At 37.4% G+C, this 22,510-nt stretch overlaps 1 protein-coding gene and 1 non-coding gene across 2 annotated transcripts; both read right to left on the bottom strand.

Annotated features, from left to right (window-relative positions):
- Nucleotides 1-1,088: 1,088 nt before the first annotated feature.
- On the bottom strand, nucleotides 1,089-2,883 carry LOC113277665 (protein KOKOPELLI-like). The gene is made up of 3 exons (XM_026526707.1): nucleotides 2,780-2,883; nucleotides 2,577-2,654; nucleotides 1,089-2,476 (listed from the first exon to the last, which is right to left on the bottom strand). Exons 1-3 carry the CDS (start codon nucleotides 2,876-2,878, stop codon nucleotides 1,211-1,213), a joined length of 1,443 nt encoding a protein of 480 aa, XP_026382492.1. The 5' UTR covers nucleotides 2,879-2,883; the 3' UTR covers nucleotides 1,089-1,210.
- A 15,250-nt stretch (nucleotides 2,884-18,133) lies between these two features.
- On the bottom strand, nucleotides 18,134-18,247 carry LOC113284932. The gene has a single exon (XR_003328456.1). It is a non-coding gene; the product is annotated as a small nucleolar RNA Z278 (small nucleolar RNA).
- Between the last annotated feature and the right edge of the window lie 4,263 nt (nucleotides 18,248-22,510).

Here is a 22,510-nt window from a genome sequence, read left to right on the forward strand (position 1 = left end):
GATGATTTGTGTATTGATGTAATGAAAGACAAAATCCTTATTGAGTAGTATATGTTTTCTCATAAAGTAACGATATCGTTAACAATTGCATAAGACATTGCTATAGCCTACCAAGTTCTGCACTAAGGAGTTTTGAGTTCTGCAAGAAATCTAGCAGCGACTGAAAGAGCAACACCAAAGAATATGATGGGCATTAAGATGCATTAACGTGTAAGATGAAGCTGCCGGAGCAACTAGGAAGGACTTCTTGCATCCAAGTCTTTTTCTTGCAAGTTGTGTTTTTTTAAAACATCATTTCTTTTGTTGATTTGGTTTTTACATTGTCTAGTTGGTTTATGGATGTTGATGCATTTTCTGCTATATATAGATATACTAGATTGAAATTTGTTGAATTGTAAAAAGTTTTCGGCTGCAGCTATATGTTACTATCAATTTTTTGCAGTGGCTTAACGCTTATATACCAATGACACTGCATATTAGCCTAATATTGTCTTTAGCCCTGAAATCATCCTGCTACAGATTACTAGCATAGATTTGCCTCAACTACGGATACCTGCTCGGGAACAAACTGAACTTTTACTACTAAGATGATCATGGAAACCAAAAGACAGCACCAAATTCTTTACTGGTATGAGAAACTGCTGCATGATTCCATCTAAGTGGTGTTATATCTCTATAACGTTGCGAGTCTTGTGACCGAACACAAATGAACAGAGAAAGGAAGAACTGAACATATTTCAAGGACCCATCAGTAACGCGAGTTTATCAAATATTCCAGAAGCAATACATAAAACCAGATAAGATAATAACACACTAAAAACACCCACGCTGAAACTTAAACCCGCAAGAAGTCACATATATAACAGAAACAAATTCATGGCGTTTCTGCATAAAGATGATCTTTTCATCAAGCATTAGATAGAGACATTTGATATCAATAATGTTAGAAGGTGTAGCAGATAAAATTCTTGTCAATCCTAACCAGAACTAGCATGGTCTTTCCATGAGTTTATTAAATAAAATATCAGTCAGTCAAGGATCAGAAATACGCAGTCATTTATTTATCTTGTAATGCACCAAAATACCAACAACAAACGATGTGTTTACAGAAAAATCTCTAATACAAAATATGTTTACACTAAAATTGAACATTCAGATACAGAACCCAGATTTAATACAGGTGTCATTGCGCTATTTCTTGTGTATCTACTTACAAAAGTTTCATCATTTCACTAGCATGTTTGTACCCCTTGGGCTTGGGATGCTTGGCCTTAAATCCAAGTTCAACGCGTGATTTTCCACGATTAAACGAGCCTCGGCTACGAATTTTCTGCCACCAATGCAGTTTCTTGACAACAAGTTTTCTCTTACCAGTTACTGTTCTTTCTAATCGTCTTTTACCAGCTTTTGACGGCTTAGATTTATTCGAGCCCCAAAGGTGACTAATGAAACCTCCAAAGAGCATTCTAAGATGTCCCTGCTGTTTGAAATCCGGTCTGTTCTTAAGCTGTGTTCTTCTCTTGTTCTTTCTCACCATCTGGTCTTTGGTTTTGTGGTGGAGTATGTCATTACTTACAGGATTCCCAGCAGACCGATGATGAGCGTGGACATTTTCATCCTCCTTGGATGATGAAACACCAGTATTATGACGGCCGGGATGATGGTGGTGGTCATTCTGATGATGGAACATGCCTCCAAACTTGTTCTTTATTCGTCTAAACCATCCCATCTTGTCAGTGGAATGATGTGATGGATAAACGTTGGAATCACGACTCCTCCTATGTGAGTAGACCTCATCTGGTGATCTACTACGTGACGTGGACCTGCTGGAACTATATGAGTAATCTTCCGATGGCGATCTACTCCTTGATAAGGACCTATAAAGGCGACGGTGATCCAGCATTCTGCGTCGTGGATGTGGTTCCCTCTCGTTGCCACTAGAAGACCCAGAAGCGGATGACGAAGCAGAATCTGAAAATGTTGACATAGATCCATTAATCCGATCAAATCGCATCAGTGTTGGCGCCAGTATGACATCGCTTGGGACATTATTGTATCTTTGTCGACATGGGCCAACTTCCTTGGAACCGCCATATCCAACCTTCCTTGACAACTTCGAAGGTGGGGTAGATATTCTGTGTTGAGTCTGATTCTTCTTCTGACTCGATTTTTGCTCCTGTGCATATCGAATATCTTCCCACTTTGATTGTCTCTCAAGTGCATTCACTGTTTCCTGACCAGATTGAAATTTTGGAACAATGGCTACATTCTTCTGTTGGATGCCGGAATGCCCATTCTTGATTGAGTCAGAATTAGAAAACAGTTGAGTTGGCGAAGGTTGTTGAAGATGATTCCCGAGATGTGCGAACCTTCGTACCGCATCTATTGCAATAACCACCTGCCTTCCGGCTTTCTTCATTTTCCCACAATTTGGACACGTTTTAGGAGGAAATTTGAAATATTTCTCCTCAAATGTCTGTTTGATCACCAGAAGAAGAAAAAAATTAGTAATATTAGATAAGAAATTAGGATATTTGATCATGGATAACATCTTTGAATCTTATCATAGTATATACTTTAACTTGAGACCAAACACTCTGCTGCGCAAAATCGTCTATAACCCTTTTTAATCCAAGTCTTGAATCCTCGTGTAACTGGAAAACAAACAGAAAAAAGAGATTCAGAGGAATAGAATCAAATTTTGAAGGAGAATTGCTTGCAACCAGAATAATAAGATTCAAGAACAAGAATTCATTTTTTTAGGGGATTCTTTACTTACTGTCAGAGAAGGATTTTGAAAGAGTTTATACATGTTTTCAATAGTGCGCAGATTCTCTAATAACGATGAGTATGAATCAGTAGAATTTTCGGAATCCATTTTTGTTCTTGCTTTTAAACAAAATGAATTTGAACGAAAAACAAGTTATGCGCAAAAGATGTGTCAGAAGTGGTTTGAAACGAGTTTGAAAGAAAAACAGTTGTGCGCAAGTAGTTATTGTAACTGGCATATATGGATAAGGATGTGTCACTTAACTTTTTTTTTTTTCTTTTTCTGAAAACTTCTGTAGAGCACAATTCACATCACGGTACAAATAGAAATACAACACCAACCTATTGATTTGCTCTTAAGATTGAATAATTTGGATCCTTACATTTTGAGTTGCATATACTATGGATGGAATAAAGTTGAAATTTTTACTTTTGCATGATAAAAAATCAAAAATAGTTAAACTGACAAAAATCCCATGAACTGGTTTCAGCTCCCATTCAAGTATCTAGTTTCTCTTTGGTTCTGGGGTTTTCTTCCCTCGGGATTTCCTTTCTTTACTCTGAAAGAGACAAATATAAAAACATATGAAAGAGTTAAGCACCGTCCATGCAAAACAAACGAAGCAAAACAAGTCCCCAAAGAATAGATATAATATGTCCATCTAACATATCTGGAAAACAAGTTCCGGAACAACACCATACTTCACCACCAGTTGAAAATAGATGTGGTACTTTTTTCAAAAAGAGATGGGATTCTTCTAATAGTGAGGTATTCGTTCTATTCTGTTTAAAACAACTATAAATGAATGTTTGTGCATTGCAGTCTATGTACATGACGAGATAAGTGCCACAATACCTTGGCCACAAAAAAAAAAAACATCCACGTTATGAACATAAGGGTAAAACGCCTAGTCTTGTCCAATAAACGGTGAAATCGGTGCTCTCTGAAGCGAGTAAACCTGGAAGTAACCAAGAAGGTTAGGTGGAAAACTACATTCATCAGTGATTCATGCGATGTTGCAAACAGAGAAATATTGAAGCTTACCCAGGGCGTCAAAAATCTAGCCCACATGGCACGAGTTGTACATGATAGACGCATTTATGTGTCTAATATAGCTCATTTGTATATATTGTTAGTACTCGATATTGTACTTATTTGGTTATTTTATGTATTTGTAGGTGTTTTTGGAAAATAATCTCTTGCGGCGAATTTGGCTAAAAATGTGGCATTTGGACCTCCGTTGATAACGTACCGGAAGCGCCTCAGAAGTGTACCGGAAGTATCCCAGAAATACCCCGGAGGAACCCCGAAAAAAATGCGGAAAATGCCCCAGAGGACACTTGCTATACGGACCCTTGATTTTGGATAAGGGGTAACCTAATTACTAAGGGGTGACCCATTTCCAGGCATCTGCTAAAGGGAGACCAGCCACAGATAAGGGGAGGTCAACTTCTCAAATTCAAAAGAAAATTTTGGCGGGAAAAAAGGCAGCAGCGTCAACAGTTTTGGATCAAGGATTTGAGCGACCTAGCAGGCGATTCAATGGGCAAATTTGGTACCCACGGACTCTACAAGACATAAGGGACCTGTTAGAAGCGATTAGACCCATCTAATTGGGCTGGATAAGTCAGAAAATCCACACAAAGTCAAGACAGTGCACACGGTCCCTGTTTAGGGTTTTGAATTGGTTTGAAAGATTTGGGAGAGATTCTTGCGTGGGATATACTTCAAAACAGTTGAGTTCAAGAGAAGATTTTGGGAGCAATAGAATAGCTCACAGACGCATACAAAGATCGACAGATGGAATTATTGTTCAAACTGCACGTGAAGAATAAGAGATTTATTCTCGAATTTGATCGAGTTTCTAGGGAATCTGAAGGCTATATAAGTGTTGGTTTACATCAAAGAAAGGTTAGAAACCTTTAGGAGAGAGTTTAGAGTCGATGAGAGCCTAGGAGAAGCAATTATAGAGGAGACAACGCTGCTGCTGCTGCCATTAAAGCTTCTGAAGAACACGAAGAACAGACTCGCAGAGTCAGTCGTTCTTCAGCAGACTTATTTTCATACCACTGTCGTTGTTTCACAGCAGTAGATAGTTATCGTTTACAGCAGTCTTAAATTACCATACTTTTGTAACAGTGGCGCTGTAACACCACTACAGCGTTGCTAATTCTATTTCATCATATAATCATCAATAAAAACATCTATTTTAGCCATGAATTATCTTGTGAGTGTGTTTTTGGGATGAGGAGCTAAACCCATTAGCCGAGAGACGGAGGAAGCCATTGGTAATTTATTGGTATAATTCTAATTTTATATTTATTTGCAATATTATTATTTGATTATTTGCACGAATTAAAATTGAATTAATAGTTTTTATTGAGTAATTGTGAATTGACTTGATGAAGCATGCTGGGTTTTAGTAACTTTTGATGTTTTATACTTTTAATTACAATTATTACTTCAAAAACTTATTTGAGGCAAATATTAGAATTGATTTTAAAGATAAATTGCATAAGAACTATTTAGAGTTTACTATTAAAATGGTCATTGGTGGAATCCTAGTCTTGGTGTTTTTCTCAAAACTTTGAATTATTTTATTTTTGCCTGTTTAATTTAAATCTAGAAAAATTGTTTTCTTCACAAGTCTGAAAAGACCCTGTTTTTACCACTACTACAATCACTATTTGAAAAACCATCAAATTTTTGGCGCCGCCGACGCGGACTGGTTTGTTAGTAGCATTTTTTTTTTAGATTTTTTTTATTATTATTCTTGTTCTTCTTTACGTTTTTGGTTTTTTTTGTTTCCTTGCAGATTTTTGAAGTTGGAGCGAGAGATAAATTTGCCAAAGCTTGTGGTGATTTACTTAAAGTTTGGGAGCGAAAAGCAAAGCTAAAGGAGCGAAAAGAAGAAGATTTTCTTTATTTTGTAAAAGAGAGAAAAAAAAAAGAGAGACATTTTTATTTTTGTAATTTTTTTTTTTTTAGACTTTCTTTTCTTTTGTTTTTTTTATGGACTTTGGACATTAATTTTGGGACATTTTTATTTTTATTTTTAAACCCTACGGAAGGGTACCCTTAAATACAAACTGTTTGCAGGGAAGGACGACGATTACGATATCGTCTCGGCCCCTCGGGTTCGCACACGGCATAGGAGTCGTGGCCCGAGTCGACTTCAGCGGTTCTTCGCCCGTCTGGTACGGGAGGTAAAATTCTAAACACCCGCGAATCTCCTGCAAGCGGGTTACTGGACTCCTTAAGGTGAATATATGCTGAGGACTTGAATATGGACTGTTTTTAAATTCCTAGTAAAGGGCAAGGACTGGACCATATAAGATAAGGGTTCGGATTTCATCACCGCTCCCTTCTTGCCCGCCTTAGGAAAACGAAACCTAAAGCGAACCTAAGCCTAAAATTTGGACTAGAAAGAGACCTATAGGGTATCGAGCTTAACAGGACAATCATTCGAAAAATATTGGTTACTCTTTTAAGCACACCTCGAAGTTCTTGACGGTTTCTGCGAGTTGAATGCGTGACTGCGCCGCATTGGATCGGTGAGGTTTTGGGTATCAAAGCTCCACTGAGCTTCCCTCGCCTCGATTCAACTTGCTTAAACTCGGATTGATTCCAGAGGGGTTTGCTCAAATTGTAACGAATTCCCTTTCGAAGGATTAGAAGCTGGTCTAGAAACAATCTAAGTGGAGCCATCATGCTTGTTGTTTGCTAGAAATCTTTAGGTTTGCTGTGGTAAAGTCGAGTCAGCCTGCTGTGTGATTGCTAGAACCTTCCTGTTAGGATTTTTTTATTTCTTTTTGAATTCTTTTTAGTGTATGCCCGATTTTGTTAGGGCTTGGAAAAGAGATACTCTAGGTCGATTGATTAGCGAAAAACCTAGTAGTTCTTCTGATTTAAGCAGGGAGCTCGAAGATTCTTCTTTGAGAGCCCTGTTTTTGGAAACTTCAGTTTTGAGAATCTGTCTCTTTGTGAGGAAAGTACCCCTAGTACCAGTTGTGCCAGCGATGGCAACTTTGAAAGATTACATGTTCCCAACTAGGACCAACCGAGCTTCATGCATTAAATTGCCAGCCACTACGGCTAATTTCGAGATAAAACCTAGTATTCTTCAAATGATCCCTATATTCTTAGGAAAAGATGATGAGAACCCTTATTTTCATATTAGGGACTTTGAGGAAATCTGTGGGACAATTAGAATAAAAGACCTTACTGATGAAGTCTTGAAACTTAAGATGTTTCCCTTTTCCTTGAGAGAAAGCCAAGACCTGGCTTAACAACCTACCGTCTGAATCCATAGAAACATGGCAGGAACTTATCGCTGCCTTCTATATGAAATTCTACCCTAAGCATAAAACTGCAGCTGTTAGGCAGAAAATTAGTGCTAGTGTGCAACAAGAGGGAGAGTCTCTTTATAGGTTTTTAGAGCGATTCAATGATCTCCTATCTCAGTGTCCTCACCATGGATTTGATAATATGAAACTTGTACAGATTATTTATGATGGTTTAGACTATTCGACCAAAGCCATGGTTGAGTCTATGTGCGCTGGTGAGTTCACTAGTAAAAATGCTGATGATGCTTTTACCTTCTTAGGAGCTATCGCTGAAAAATCCCAACAGTGGGAATCTTGTGTTGAACCCCCTAAAAGACTCTTGGTCAATAGAAGTAGCACCAATATGGTAGATACGAGTTTTGCGTCAGATGCTAAGTTTTGCTTTGTCCAGAAGGTTAGAAGCTTTAGAAATGGGTCAGTCTAAAAATAGGCCCCTTGTTGAACCTAATAGAGCCTCTCAAGTCTCTAGTTGTGGAATAGAGCCCGATAATTCATTTTGGGAAGGTCAGTTAGTGAAGAACAAGCCCATGCTGTCTATAACAACTCTAGGTTTGAGAACCGTCAGAAGTTTGACCCATACTCAGAAACCTACAACCCTGGTTGGAGAAACCATCCTAATTTCTCTTGGTCTAAGGGCCAGAATCAAGGCCAGTCTAGCAATTCTCAGCCTCCCCCAGGTTTTGGTTTTAAGAACTCTTCAGGTCAAACCCAGTTTCAGAACACTTCCGAGAAAAAGATCTCTACCTTAGAGGAAGCTATCACTATGTTAGTAAGTAACCATGACATGCTATCAAAGAACCACATGAGCTTTCAACAAGAAACTAGGGGAATTGAAGAATCCCAGAGTCTTGCCAAGTTAGAACTTCAAGTAGGACAAATAGCTAAGTTTATAAGTGAGAGAGGATGGAAGGTTCCCTAGTCATACTGATCCTAACCCTAGAGGAGAGAAATCGTACAATCATGTGAATGCTGTCACAACCCTAAGAAGTGGAAAGAAAGTTGACAACAAGGTCGCCATGCCTGATAGTGAACATGCTGTAGTTCACCCTGCTGAGCCAGAAAATGAGGAGACTGATAGAGTCTCCAAAGAGACCAATGAGGGTCCTGTTGAGCCTCACTTTGTTCCCAGAGCCCCGTTTCCCCAGCTGCTAGTTCCGACTAAGAGGGAGTCCAACTTTAATGATATATTGGAGGTTTTTAAGCAGGTTAATATCAACCTTCCATTATTAGATGCAATTAGGCAGATTCCCTCTTATGCCAAGTTCCTTAAGGACTTGTGTACGCGAAAGCGTAAGCTCAGTGTCCAGAAGAAAGCCTTCATAGCTAGTCATGTGAGTTCTATTATTCAGAATACCACTACTCCTAAGTATAAAGACCCAGGGTCCCCTACCATTTCTTGTACAATAGGTAAGTACCGTGTTGAGAAAGCGTTGCTTGACTTAGGAGCCAGTGTGAACTTACTGCCATACCATGTGTACCTTAAGCTAGGACTTGGTGAGATGAAACCTACCCAGATAACACTCCAGTTAGCTGATAGGTCCGTTAAAATCCCTCGTGGTGTGATCGAGGATGTTCTTATTGAGGTCGACAAGTTTATTTATCCAGTGGATTTCGTGGTCCTAGATACCCAAACCTGTCCCCGACCCAGAGAACCAAATACCTGTGATTTTAGGTCGCCCATTCTTAGCTACGTCTAATGCGATCATAAACTGTCGAAATGGTATTATGAATCTATCTTTTGGTAATATGACTATTGAGCTGAATATTTTTAATGTAAACAAGCTACATTCTGAGCTAGATAGCACATGTATTGAAGAGGTGAACATGATAGGAACCTTAGTTCAGGAGTCATTACCAAACATCGTACCGGAAAATACATTGGAGAGTTGTTTATCCCATTTTAGCCTGGATTTCGACGATGATAGTAACATTGAACAAGTAAATGCTCTGTTGGATTCTGTTCCTATGTTAGATATTGATATATGGAAAGATAGGTTCGAACCATTACTAGCTTCTGAGTCTATCTTAATACCTTATTTAAAAGAGCCTCCTGAGTTGGAGTCTAATTATACATTTTTAGGCCCACCCGAGTCTTTCCCTGTGATTATAGCCTCCGATTTGGATAGTGATCAGGAAAGTAGTCCAGAGACCGTGCTTCAAGAAAATAAGGAAGCCTTAGAGTGGACCATAGAAGATATGAAGCAAGCTGAGGATGAACCACCTGATTATGACTTAGAGAAAGCAATTGACCTTTTTCAAGAACCCGATGGTCTAGAAATTAGGAACATTGTGACTAGTCATTGTAGAGGCACCCAAAATTCTAAGTTTGGGGGTAGAGATTGTCAATTATCCCCAATAGAAGTCCCTAACTTGGGACTCAAGCCTAGTGCATCTGAGGTATCGCTTGAGTGTATTCAGACTCCACAACCTGATCCGCCTGATAATGTCCAGGAGAAAATCCAAATGTTAGAGACCCGTTTTTCGGATGAATCTGTTTGCCGAGACACTCATATGAAGCCCAAGTGGGCACCTCAGATAAATCCAGTTGTCTTGCGAGAAACTTTAGATCAGGTTGTGCTCTATCTGCTCATTTTTCTGATCTTGAGCATTTGTCTCCTATTTGTGGCAGTTCTATTTGGTCTTATGGACCCACAATTATTTCGACTATTGGTATACGACTTTGGAAGGTGAAAATTCTTTTTGAGGTATTTGATGTCTAGCTAATGACTATAAATTTAGCATTTACTGGGAGGCTCCCGCGTTCATGTGATACGGTAATATCCTTCCTTATTTCTTTTCCCTCCAGTGGTAATAGTTTCTCCTTGTTCATGCTTTTATTTTCATCCTTAGAACATTGAGGACAATGTAAGATTTAAGTTTGGGGGTGGGGAAGAAACACTTTTTGTTAGCTTTTAGTTGCAATAAATAAACTCCAGAGCCTAGAAATTTATGCCTATTGAGGATTGCACTAACTAATCTAAGTGGATGGAAGCATTTTGATTGTAGGAGTTTGAGGAACCAATCTGATTAGATGGAAACATCTAAAGAGTCTATTCATAAAAGCACAGAGCTCAGTGTTAGAAATAACATGATAGTTTCACCATATCTCGTTGAGTCCTTTTCACTTCTATTTTTATTTTATTTTGTTTTTAAACTATGTTTCTCTAAGTGATAGGTGGGGCCCACGATTCAAGTTGTTACCAATGCTAGGGTGAATTAGAGTGATTGAGATACCATGAAAAAAAAAAAGTTGAAAAAAAAAAGATGAAAAAAAAAAAAAAAAAAAAAAAAAAAAAAAAAAAGACCAGACCATTTGACCAAAAGGAATAAATTCAATAAAGTCGACCACTGGTACCCTTGTATATGCCAGTTGTGTTGACCTAGAGTTAGGTTATCGACCACTGGTACCCTTGTATATGCCAGTGTGTTGATATTAGTCAGACTAGTATCTCAATCCATTAGGATAGGTTCATTTTGGCGGAGGCCTTCAGACAGATATGGGAAACCGTTCACTTAGTAAACATCAAAACCATCTATGTTTTTCTATATCCATTCTTAATCTTTCCATGTGATTAGTTTGACTCCGAATATGATGTCCATAGTGCAACTATCTGAGTAGAGCTCTGTCACTTTATATGAATTTTAGTATGCTTGAGTGCAAACTCGTGTACACAATTGGAATTTCGCATCAGGGTACTTCTTCCTGTAGTCAATAAGTATGCCAACCAAGGAGATTCTTTAGTGCCTTCCAAGGTTCTGCGTAGATAGCTAAGGTCTGGAGTACAGGTTTTGTGGGTATATCTCTGGTAAGCCCTCCCGAGACTATAACTCGGCCACTAGGGCCACCTAGGGGTTTAAAGGCTTATTGCATACGCTAAATGCAATCGACGATGCCTGCGACAGTGAGTTAGGATTTTATTTTGTAGTTTTGATTTGCTCGGGACTAGCAAATAATAAGTTTGGGGGTATTTGATAGACGCATTTATGTGTCTAATATAGCTCATTTGTATATATTGTTAGTACTCGATATTGTACTTATTTGTTATTTTATGTATTTGTAGGTGTTTTTGGAAATAATCTCTTGCGGCGAATTTGGCTAAAATGTGGCATTTGGACCTCCGTTGATAACGTACCGGAAGCGCCTCAGAAGTGTACCGGAAGTATCCCAGAAATACCCCGGGGAACCCCGAAAAAATGCGGAAAATGCCCCAGAGGACACTTGCTATACGGACCCTTGATTTTGGATAAGGGGTAACCTAATTACTAAGGGGTGACCCATTTCCAGGCATCTGCTAAAGGGAGACCAGCCACAGATAAGGGGAGGTCAACTTCTCAAATTCAAAAGAAAATTTTGGCGGGAAAAAAAGGCAGCAGCGTCAACAGTTTTGGATCAAGGATTTGAGGGACCTAGCAGGCGATTCAATGGGCAAATTTGGTACCCACGGACTCTACAAGACATAAGGGACCTGTTAGAAGCGATTAGACCCATCTAATTGGGCTGGATAAGTCAGAAAATCCACACAAAGTCAAGACAGTGCACACGGTCCCTGTTTAGGGTTTTGAATTGGTTTGAAAGATTTGGGAGAGATTCTTGCGTGGGATATACTTCAAAACAGTTGAGTTCAAGTAAGAGAAGATTTTGGGAGCAATAGAATAGCTCACAGACGCATACAAAGATCGACAGATGGAATTATTGTTCAAACTGCACGTGAAGAATAAGAGATTTATTCTCGAATTTGATCGAGTTTCTAGGGAATCTGAAGGATATATAAGTGTTGGTTTACATCAAAGAAAGGTTAGAAACCTTTAGGAGAGAGTTTAGAGTCGATGAGAGCCTAGGAGAAGCAATTATAGAGGAGACAACGCTGCTGCTGCTGCTGCCATTAAAGCTTCTGAAGAACACGAAGAACACTGCAGAGTCAGTCTTCTTCAGCAGACTTATTTTCATACCACTGTCGTTTTTTTCACAGCAGTAGATAGTTATCGTTTACAGCAGTCTTAAATTACCATACTCTTTGTAACAGTGGCGCTGTAACACCACTACAGCGTTGCTAATTCCTATTTCATCATATAATCATCAATAAAAACATCTATTTTAGCCATGAATTTATCTTGTGAGTGTGTTTTTGGGATGAGGAGCTAAACCCATTAGCCGAGACGACGGAGGAAGCCATTGGTAATTTATTGGTATAATTCTAATTTTTATATTTATTTGCAATATTATTATTTGATTATTTACACGAATTAAAATTGAATTAATAGTTTTTATTGAGTTGAATTGACTTGATGAAGCATGCTGGGTTTTAGTAACTTTTGATGTTTTATACTTTTTAATTACAATTATTACTTCAAAAACTTATTTGAGGCAAATATTAGAATTGATTTTAAAGATAAAATTGCATAAGAACTATTTAGAGTTTACTATTAAAATGGTCATTGGTGGAATCCTAGTCTTGGTGTTTTTCTCCAAAACTTTGAATTATTTTATTTAGTTGCCTGTTTAATTTAAATCTAGAAAAAATTGTTTTCTTCACAAGTCTGAAAAGACCCTGTTTTTACCACTACTACAATCACTATTTGAAAAACCATCAGTACATCCCTCTTCTTGATGGCATAATCTATTACCGCTTCATTCTGCAAACGGAAAGTTTAGACTTTTATGTAAAAAAGAATTACACATTGGTTATGACTTTAGCTTGGGAAGCGCACAAACCTCTGGAATCATTATTGCAACCGAGCAAGTTCATCAATGGCTGCAAGGATCAGTTGCTGCAACATGAATCAACAATTTAACAGGTTCATACATACATCATAAGCAATAACGACGGAGACAAGTAGAAGCCACTATAGAGGATGATCAAGATAACGCAGATGATTGAAATGTAATGGCAACTGCAAGATGAAACTTAGCTTATATAAAGACAACTCTCTTTATTGATGTTTAGAAAATCTCTCAAAACTAAACACAAGCTCTAATCTTGCTCATATGATCAACCACAACTTTGGTGATCATATATATATAGAACTATGAATTCCTTTTCGTAGTCCTATTACCTTATTACATGTCTTTCCTTTTCTTAGAACTAGATGACTTCTAATTCCCTTAGGATTACATCAATTTCCTAATCTTGTCCTAACCAGCTTGTTAGTGACTTCTATGTTGAAGTTTAACCAACATTCTCCCCCTTAAGCTTCAACCTTACCCGTGACATATCTTGTACTCCAATCAATTGTCTCATTTCTTCAAACTTGATCCGAGCTAATGCCTTTGTCAATATATCTGCTTTCTGCTCAGTTCCTGGTATGTGTTCAACGTTAATGACCTCCTTCTCGATGCATTCTCGTATAAAATGATACCTTTTGTGAATGTGTTTCGTCTTCCCATGAAACACTGGATTTTTAGTGAGTGCAATTGCAGACTTATTATCAATCTTGATGAGAACTTTTTCAGGTTCTCTTCCTTTGATTTCACCCAACAGTTCTTGAAGCCATATTGATTGTTTAGCTGCTTCTGTTGCAGCCATAAACTCAGATTCACAGGATGAAAGGGCTACAGTGTCTTGCTTCTGTGAACACCATGTAATAGGTGCTTCTCCTAGATAAAATATATGACCAGTTGTACTTTTTCCATCATTTTGGTCAATATTATGACTGCTGTCACTATACCCAACAATTCCTTTTGATCCTCCTCGACCATACTTCAATCCATAGCTGATTGTTCCTCTTAGATATCTCAATATCTGCTTTATTACATCACCGTGAGACTTGCGTGGACTCTGCATATAACGGCTTGCTACTCCCACAGAGAAAGCCAAGTCTGGTCTTGTGTGTAATAAGTATCTTAGGCATCCAACATTTCTTCTATAACTCGTTGAATCAATCTCTGCTTCTTCTTGTGCCTTTCAAACTTTAAGTCCAAACTCCATTGGTATCTTAGTTGGATTACAAGTTTCAAGTCCTGCTTCTTTCAGAATTCTCCTTGCATAAGCTTCTTGTTTAATCTGAATCCCATCTACTCCTTGATGGACTTCTATGCCAAGGTAATAAGTGAGTTTTCCGAGGTCTGACATCTCAAACTTTGATGAAATTTCTCTCTTGAACTTATTGATTACCTTAAGGGAGTTTCCAGTCAAAAATAGATCATCTACATAGACTGCAATCACAAGAAGCGTTCCCTTTTCTTCTCTTCTGTATACTGATGTTTCTTTAGAGCACTTAACAAATCTGATTTCTCTTAAGATTTGATCTAACTTTGTATTCCAGGCTCGAGGAGCTTGTCTTAGACCATGTAGAGCTTTTGATAACTTATAAACCTTATGCTCTTGTCCTTTTACTTCAAAACCTTCTGGTTGTTCAACATACACATCTTCTCGCAATTCACCATGTAAGAATGCTGTCTTAACGTCTAAGTGGTGAATTTCCCATGAGTTTGATGCTGCCTCTGCAATTAATAAGCGTATTATTTCAATTCTAGCAACTGGTGCAAAAACTTCATCAAAATCTATGCCTGATTCTTGTACATATCCTTTAGCTACAAGCCTTGCTTTGTATTTATTGACAATACCATCAGCATTCCGTTTTATTTTGAAGATCCACTTAAGACCAATCACTTTTACCCCACCTGGCTTATCAACTAGAAACCAAGTCTTGTTTCTGTTGATTGAAATAATTTCTTCTCTACATGCTTGTGTCCATTTAGTCGAGACCTTTGCTTCCTGAAAATTCAGTGGTTCATCATTAATAGAAAGTAGCATAATCTCACATTCTTCTGCAGCTTGAAGAACATAATCCTCCAGATACTGTGGCTTTTGTATCTGTCTTGTTGATTTTCGCAGTGGAATGGGTTGAGTTATTTCATCGATCTTTTCTTCTTCTTCTTCTTCTTCTTCGTTATTCTCAGTGTTTTCATTATTCTCTTCTTCTTCTTGATTAACATCATTGTTTCCATTGGTATTGATGATTATGGGTCCTTCGCCTTCATCAATTACTTGACCCCATCTCATGTGAAACATTCCTGGATCCCTACTTGGTCCATCATTAGTTTCTTTCCAGTTCCATTTTGCTTTTTCATCGAATACTACATCTCGACTCACTATTACTCTTTTCGTTGTTGGATTGAATAATCTGTAAGCTTTGGATCCAGGCTCAATTCCTAGATGCACAAGAGTCTGAGATCGATCATCCAGTTTCTTAAGAGTTGCAGAATCAACTTTTGCGTAAAATTTGCAACCAAACACTCTTAAATGATCTATGTTTGGTTTTCTCTTTCGCAAACTTTCATATAGAGTCATGTATTTCAGAGCTTTCGTAGGTATCCTGTTTATTAGGTATGTGGAGTGTCGTACAGCTTCTCCCCATAGATAATTAGGTACCTGCATAGCCTTTAAAGAACTTCTTGTCATCTCCATTAGAGTCTTGTTTCTCCTCTCCACCACTCCGTTTTGTTGTGGTGTATATGGTGTTGTGAGTTTCCTTTTGATTCCATTTGACTCACAGAACTTGTTGAACTCTAAGGAAGTGAACTCTTCTTCTCTATCAGTTCTAAGCATTTTGACCTCCTCTTTTAACTCTTTTTCTATCAGATTTCTGAAAGCTTTGAATCTGTCAAATGCTTCACTCTTTTCTTTCATAAGAATATACCACATATATCTTGAGAAGTCATCTATAATAACAAATATGTATTTGTTATTTGAAAGGGTTTGTGGTGTAATAGGACCACATAAATCAGCATGAAGAAGCCCTAATGGCTTTGAGGCTCTGAATGTTGTTTCTTTTGGGAAACCTTGACGAGTTTGTTTCCCAACTAAACATGATTCACAGATTTTTGCTTCATCATTTATCTGTGGTAGTCCTCGAACCATCTTGTTCTGAGACATTGCCTTTAAAGTTCTAAAGCTTATGTGTCCTAACCTTGCGTGCCACTTCCATGTATGATCTTCCAGTCTCATATTCAGACATAATGGCCTTCCAATCATGAGACTTATCTTGTAGAGTCTATTCTGTGAGCGTGAGACTCTAACTAAAAGTCTTCCACGTGGGTCATGAACTGTTAGATAATCTTGTCGCATTCTAACATCACATCCAACTTCTGTAGCTTGTCCTAAACTTAGAATGTTGCTTTGTAAGTTTGGGATGAAGTAGATGTTTGTGACAAGATTATGTTCTCCGGTCTTGCTCTGAAATAGAATTGATCATTTCCCTTCAATTTCTACAGAGGATCCATCCCCAAACTTCACTTGTCCTTTGATTTTCTCATTGAGTTCAGAAAAGTAGTGTCTCTTACCAGTCATGTGATGGCTGGCTTCATTATCTAAATACCAGATTCCTTCTTCTCCATCCTTTGATTCGTAGTTCTTTGGTATTAGGTTCCCTTCGTTTAAGAATACAACTTCGTTCATGAAAAGAGCTGTATCTGCTTCCCTTGTTTCATTCTTGTTTGTTTCTTCCATCTTTTGTATTCTTTCAGGGCATACAGAGGAGAAGTGTCCTGGTTTATCACATCTGTAACAAATAATGTTTGATCTATACTTCTTTTCTTTCCCTTGGTTTTGATCATTTTGACTTGTTGTTCTATCTTGTGAGTTAAACCTTCCTCCCCTTCCTCGGCCTCTGTTTCCTCTACCACCTCTTCCACAACCTCTTCCTCTTGTCGCAGAGTTTTGTTTGTAAGAGTTTGTGTACAAGAGTTTTCCTTGAGTTTCTCCATTGTTTTATTCATCAAGGATTCTTTCTTCATATGCTTTCAATCTTCCAATTATATCTTCATAGCTAGTCTTCTTTAAATCTAAGACTTTTTCGAGAGAAGCTATGATATGAATATACTTGGATCTTGGTAAACTATTGAGAAACTTCTTTACCAGTTTATCTTCATCAATGGATTGTCCAAGTGACGCATCTTTTGAGGCTATCTCTGATAGCTTTCCTGCAAAGCTATCAATAGTATCAGTGTCTTTCATCTTCACTCTTTCAAATTCAGACATTAAGGTTTGCAGACGGGCTTCTTTAACTCGATCAGCTCCGAGATTACGTGCCTTTATTGCATCCCAAATTTTCTTTGAAGTTCCCTTTTCACCAACTTGTAGAACAAGACATTCTGGTATTGCTTGAAAGAGTAATCCAATGGCAACATTGTTTTTGTCTGGGTCCAATGTACCAGGATCAATTGTTTCCCAAACTTTGTAGATTTTCATCAGTACCTTCATTCTCATGGCCCATACTGTGTAGTTTGTGGCGTTGAGGATTGGAACTTGTATTGATGGTGGCGTGAACTGTTTTGCACCCACAATGGTAGTTTCGTTTTCCATGGCTCAGAAACAAGCTCTGATACCAATTAATGACAACTGCAAGATGAAACTTAGCTTATATAAAGACAACTCTCTTTATTGATGTTTAGAAAATCTCTCAAAACTAAACACAAGCTCTAATCTTGCTCATATGATCAACCACAACTTTGGTGATCATATATATATATAGAACTATGAATTCCTTTTCCTAGTCTTATTACCTTATTACATGTCTTTCCTTTTCTTAGAACTAGATGACTTCTAATTCCCTTAGGATTACATCAATTTCCTAATATTGTCCTAACCAGCTTGTTAGTGACTTCTATGTTGAAGTTTAACCAACAAAATGTACATAGGAACGGGCAAATTAGGAGGGGAACAGGAATGTCAATCAAGATGGCATGATAGTAGACGGGTTAACTAGGTGCCCCAGTTTCTAAGTTGTACACACAAAAACTTAGTTTTCGAGTTCTGCGGTGATCAGCACATTTAGGAAACAGAGATCCATGTTTGAGCTTATATGACATCAAAATAAGAGAAAAGAAGCTTTACTGGTCAACACACACTATATGAGTTGTTTCAGTCTTCATGTCCACAAGTTATCCGAACACACCCGTTAACAGGACATGGATATATGAGATTGAAACTCAAAAAGTGATACAAGAAAAACTAAACAATTACCAACAAGTAGCAAAAACTCAAAAAAAGAAGAAAAAAATGAAAAATGCCTTAATGACTCGGTTAGATCCATTTTTGTCATATGAATATAGTTTCCGCAAGGGGTTCTCCCTGTAAACAAGGTCTCAATTCCACTACATCTCAACTAATTGGATAACATCATCACGGGCTTCTGAAAATTTCAACTCATCAATCTGCATGTTATGTTGGTAGCCTACTGAAACGAGTACTGAGATAATCCATCCTGGGTATTTTCTTCCTGAGAGAGGCAATTTAAATTTAGATCTTTTGTGAATCTCTGCATTGGGAAAGGGTTTCAGTTTCCTTTCCAAAAATTTAAGTTGCATACACAGAATCTTACACAAATACTAGAAATCAGATACCTATCATTATCTAGCATGAGAAACTCAGCAGATTAAAGATGTCTACAATCAGATGACCTTTCCATTACCTAGAAATTATAACCCAAAAGAAAGAAAAATAAATAGGAAAGGCTTATAGAAGTAAAACCAGGAAATGAGATGAGAAACAAATGCTCACACATTTACTGCTGCTGCAAATGCACCACCAAACACATCACATCCAAGGTACAATACATCACCTTGATGACGTGCCCAAAGTTCAACTACAAGGAGACATTAGAACCCCTTATATACAGAGATAACTTATCAGGTCAGGTGTTAGATCGCTGGGAGAGTGCCTTTCCTCCTTCAGACAAGAAAAAGTTCAGCATAAAGGAGGGCATGAAGATGATTCACCTGGTTGAAAGAATAAGTGGAGAAAATGTCCAGGTTGCAAATATTATAAGGAAAAGACGGGTGCAATGTTTTTGAAGCTCACTGAAGAGGGAAAACATATTCTACTCAATGATCTTTACCTGAAGAATAATATACCTTAAGCTATTGCAAATGCTAAACCGTATCAACTTATTATCTTAGTCAATTATCACTACTGTAAGAGCGAAATAAAGCAAGGTCCTACAAATGCAGCAACCTTTTCTTGAAACATTCTTATTAATTTGCCAAAATTTAGGCTACTTCTTAGCAGATTATAGATCGGATTGTAGCTGCTAGATAACCAAACACAATCTTTGTATATGGTACAAGTTTTGATGCCGCATTAAGAACATTGTGGCTTTAGAATGCAGTTACGAAATCCATACATACGATACGAGACAAATTGACAAACCTCAGCAATTTTAGACATGAACAAATATCTACAAATTTGGATCCCTAAAATTACCTATCAGATAATCTTAGAAACTTAGAAGTATTTCCTGCATGTGCGTATCTGACTCCCATGTATAACGAAGTAACTGACTAAAGTATACACCACATGCACATTCTTCCATTGAAAAATGTTTGAGTTACTAAAAAAATGCACACACTACTGTAAACGATGTTAGAAAGACAGAATAAAGTAACTTATAAAACATAGCTCACTGAGAGAATGCCAATAGCATTAGGTTCGCATAACTCAAAAACTCAAAAAAAATCTGTAGAACGGTAAGAATATTACTTAAAACACTCAACGAAGATTACCAGTTTAAAAGTAAATGTAATCAGGGATCGCATCCTCCCGTAGATGCACACCGCATTTTGTGTCCTCAATTTCAATTGACACTATTGTTTTTGTATCTTCTTCCCCTAATTCTTTCACGAAAATAGGGTGGATACTCGAAAAAGCATGTCCTTAAACTTCACAAGCCTTTTTGAGGTTGAAGTTTTTGTGTCCTGAATTTTGAGATTGCAATAATCATATGTTAAAACTCCATCACTCTTTGAAATGGCTAATAATTCGCTACAGTTAACCCATAACTCTTTACTCCAAACCAATGACTGACGTTCATCCCGCACTTTAATGTCATGATTACCATTCTTCCTTCTTAATAGCCATATGTCATAAGCATCGGATTCTCTGTAATATACATGATTAGCAAAAAACAAAATCCCATCGAAAACCCCTATTTTATTGAGATGCCAATCACTCGCTGGTGGCAAAGGAGGAAGATGTCCGCAGAACCTCTCCTCAGCCAAATCGAAGGTCACAATCATATCCTTGTCCATCCAATACAGAGCTTCATTGGCAAACAAAACATTTTGTTGCTCATGTAGGTTCATTCCAATATTTCTCCATCCAGTGCCACTGCCCAGAGTGTATATGTGGAGTTTTACTACTTCTACTGCTTCTGTATTGTTCCTCGACACATATACTTCTACAACTTTGTACTCATTGATCGAGGAAACATAACCAAAGTTGCTTGCCACATAATAATACCCATCAATATCAGAATCTCTCTTAATTTCTGGAAGCATAACATATTCTCTAGTACATATCAGATGGGTCTTCAGCAAGACAGACCAACCCATTAGATGAACCAACAAAGCTACGAACCTTAAACGGAGAGGTTAAATTAACCCTTCTAATTCTAATTCTCTGAGTGGGTGCTTCTGACTCATCATGATTCTCATTGTATTCAAAATAATGAAATTTTGTATTACAGTACATATCATAAGTCAAAGCAAGAAAACCCAACTTACCCTAATCATCGAACAGATGATTGAGATGGTGTAGATGCATCTTCGAAAATGATGGATGATGGGAAACAAGATTGTTCCAAGTTTTTGACGTTAACTTGCACACAAGAACCCATTCTGCTGGTAAGCGAGTTAAAATGTCTAAGGTGATCTCCACGGGAAGAAACTTGAAGTAATCCATGATAAACCGAAATTTTTTCTTAATTAGGGTTTAGAATATAGTGATGCAAATGATAGGAAAATTAGGGTTTAGGGCAGAGATAAGAGTAAAGCACGAAAAATAAATGAGACTCCAGAGTCCAAACCATACATATATCGGATATGAGAAGAATGAATTTTTCATTTTTATATTTTGGCAGTAAGTATGTGTACAAACTAGAAACATAACCAAAGCCTCAACATATACCTCTATAGATGCACAATGATTGCGCTCAGGGACGGAGCTGTCAAGAGAAAAATGGGCCCGTAGACCCCACTATTTTATGAGATTTAGTTAGAGAAGCTTAGGTAATTTAGTAATATTTTGTAGTTGTGGGGGCAAAGATATATGGAAACGTTGGTTTTTTTCAGAGTCAAACTTACTATATTATTTTTTTGCCTTTATGTTAAAGAAATATCTCTCATCACCCTCACAAGTTCACTCGAGTCCTGGTCGACCATATCACTTATCAGAGACAGAGAACCAAAATGAAGGAGAAAAATGGACTGAAAAATACCAAGGTATAATCCAGGGACGGAGCTGTCAAGAGACAAATGGGGGCCGTAGATCCCATTACTTTCTGAGATTTAGTTAGAGAAGCTTAGGTAATTTAGTAATATTTTGTAGTTGTGGGGGCAAAGATATATGGAAACGTTGGATTTTTTCAGAGTCAAACTTAATATATTATTTTTTTTCCTTTATGTTAAAGAAATATCTCTCATCACCCTCACAAGTTCACTCGAGTCATGGTCTACCATATCACTTATCAGAGACAGAGAACCAAGATGAAGGAGAAAAATGGACTGAAAAATACCGAGGTATATCTAACTATTAAAGTTTAATTAATGGTTTTTGGTCCTTAATCTTTGGTTGTGAATGAAACTAATTATCATATTTTACTTTTCTTTATATGGTTTGATTAGGTAAACTTCAAATTAGGTTTCTTTCAAATTGGGTATTTTTCAAATTGGTTTAAAAATTAAAACAATGTTAGAGACTTATAGTTATAGATTCGAGAATACCCATACATCCATCTTGAGATCAGATCTTCAAGTGGTTAGGGAAATTCAAGTTTGGGTTTTTTGAATTGGGTATTTTTGCAAAAAAAATCATTTGTAGATTTTGGGGTTTTTAATTTATCTGGCTTGTGTGTTCTTGAATTTTCAATTGGGACTGATTTTTGATTTGTTGGCTTGCAGGAATTTAGATTCATGGATTATAATCCAATATGTTTTAAATTTTAGATTTCAAATTCCATTTAACATTTTTATCAATGGTTTTCTTGTAATGCTAGTTATTGGTAAGGGAATGTAGTCATTTATTTATGTTAATTTGAAAAGGAATTAATTTGAGTACTTCTAATTTCCTTGTAGTTGAAATCTCATAGTATGGTGAGATACTTCAAAAAGAAGGCAAGATTTGCTGATACATCATCAAATTCATCACCTTCAAACGGCATTGTACTAGAGATGGGAATGCATCATCTTCTCAACCTAATACACCATCTTCACAAACAAGTGATGCCAGTTCAGAAGAAAATGATATAAGTTTTCAAGTTCCGCAATCAGACCCTTCCAAGTCCATTGGTAGCAGTTCAATTGTTTTGAGTGAGGTTGAGTTGGAAAATCTTCCTTCTGACCCCGGATCGCGGAAACAAATCATAGAGTATCACCCAAATGTCAGAGATCAAGTTCGAA

The sequence above is a fragment of the Papaver somniferum genome, chromosome 5 (assembly GCF_003573695.1).
Source record: "Papaver somniferum cultivar HN1 chromosome 5, ASM357369v1, whole genome shotgun sequence".
NCBI classification, from domain to species: domain Eukaryota; kingdom Viridiplantae; phylum Streptophyta; class Magnoliopsida; order Ranunculales; family Papaveraceae; genus Papaver; species Papaver somniferum.

Bases quoted from the DNA above. Each gene is read 5' to 3' on its own strand.
- LOC113277665 (XM_026526707.1), bottom strand. From the start codon at position 2,878: ATGGATTCCGAAAATTCTACTGATTCATACTCATCGTTATTAGAGAAT. The intron at 2,655-2,779 runs GTAAGTAAAGAA...TTTGTTTTCCAG, and splicing joins TTCAAAATCCTTCTCTGACA to TTACACGAGGATTCAAGACT. The intron at 2,477-2,576 runs GTATATACTATG...GTGATCAAACAG, and splicing joins GTGTTTGGTCTCAAGTTAAA to ACATTTGAGGAGAAATATTT.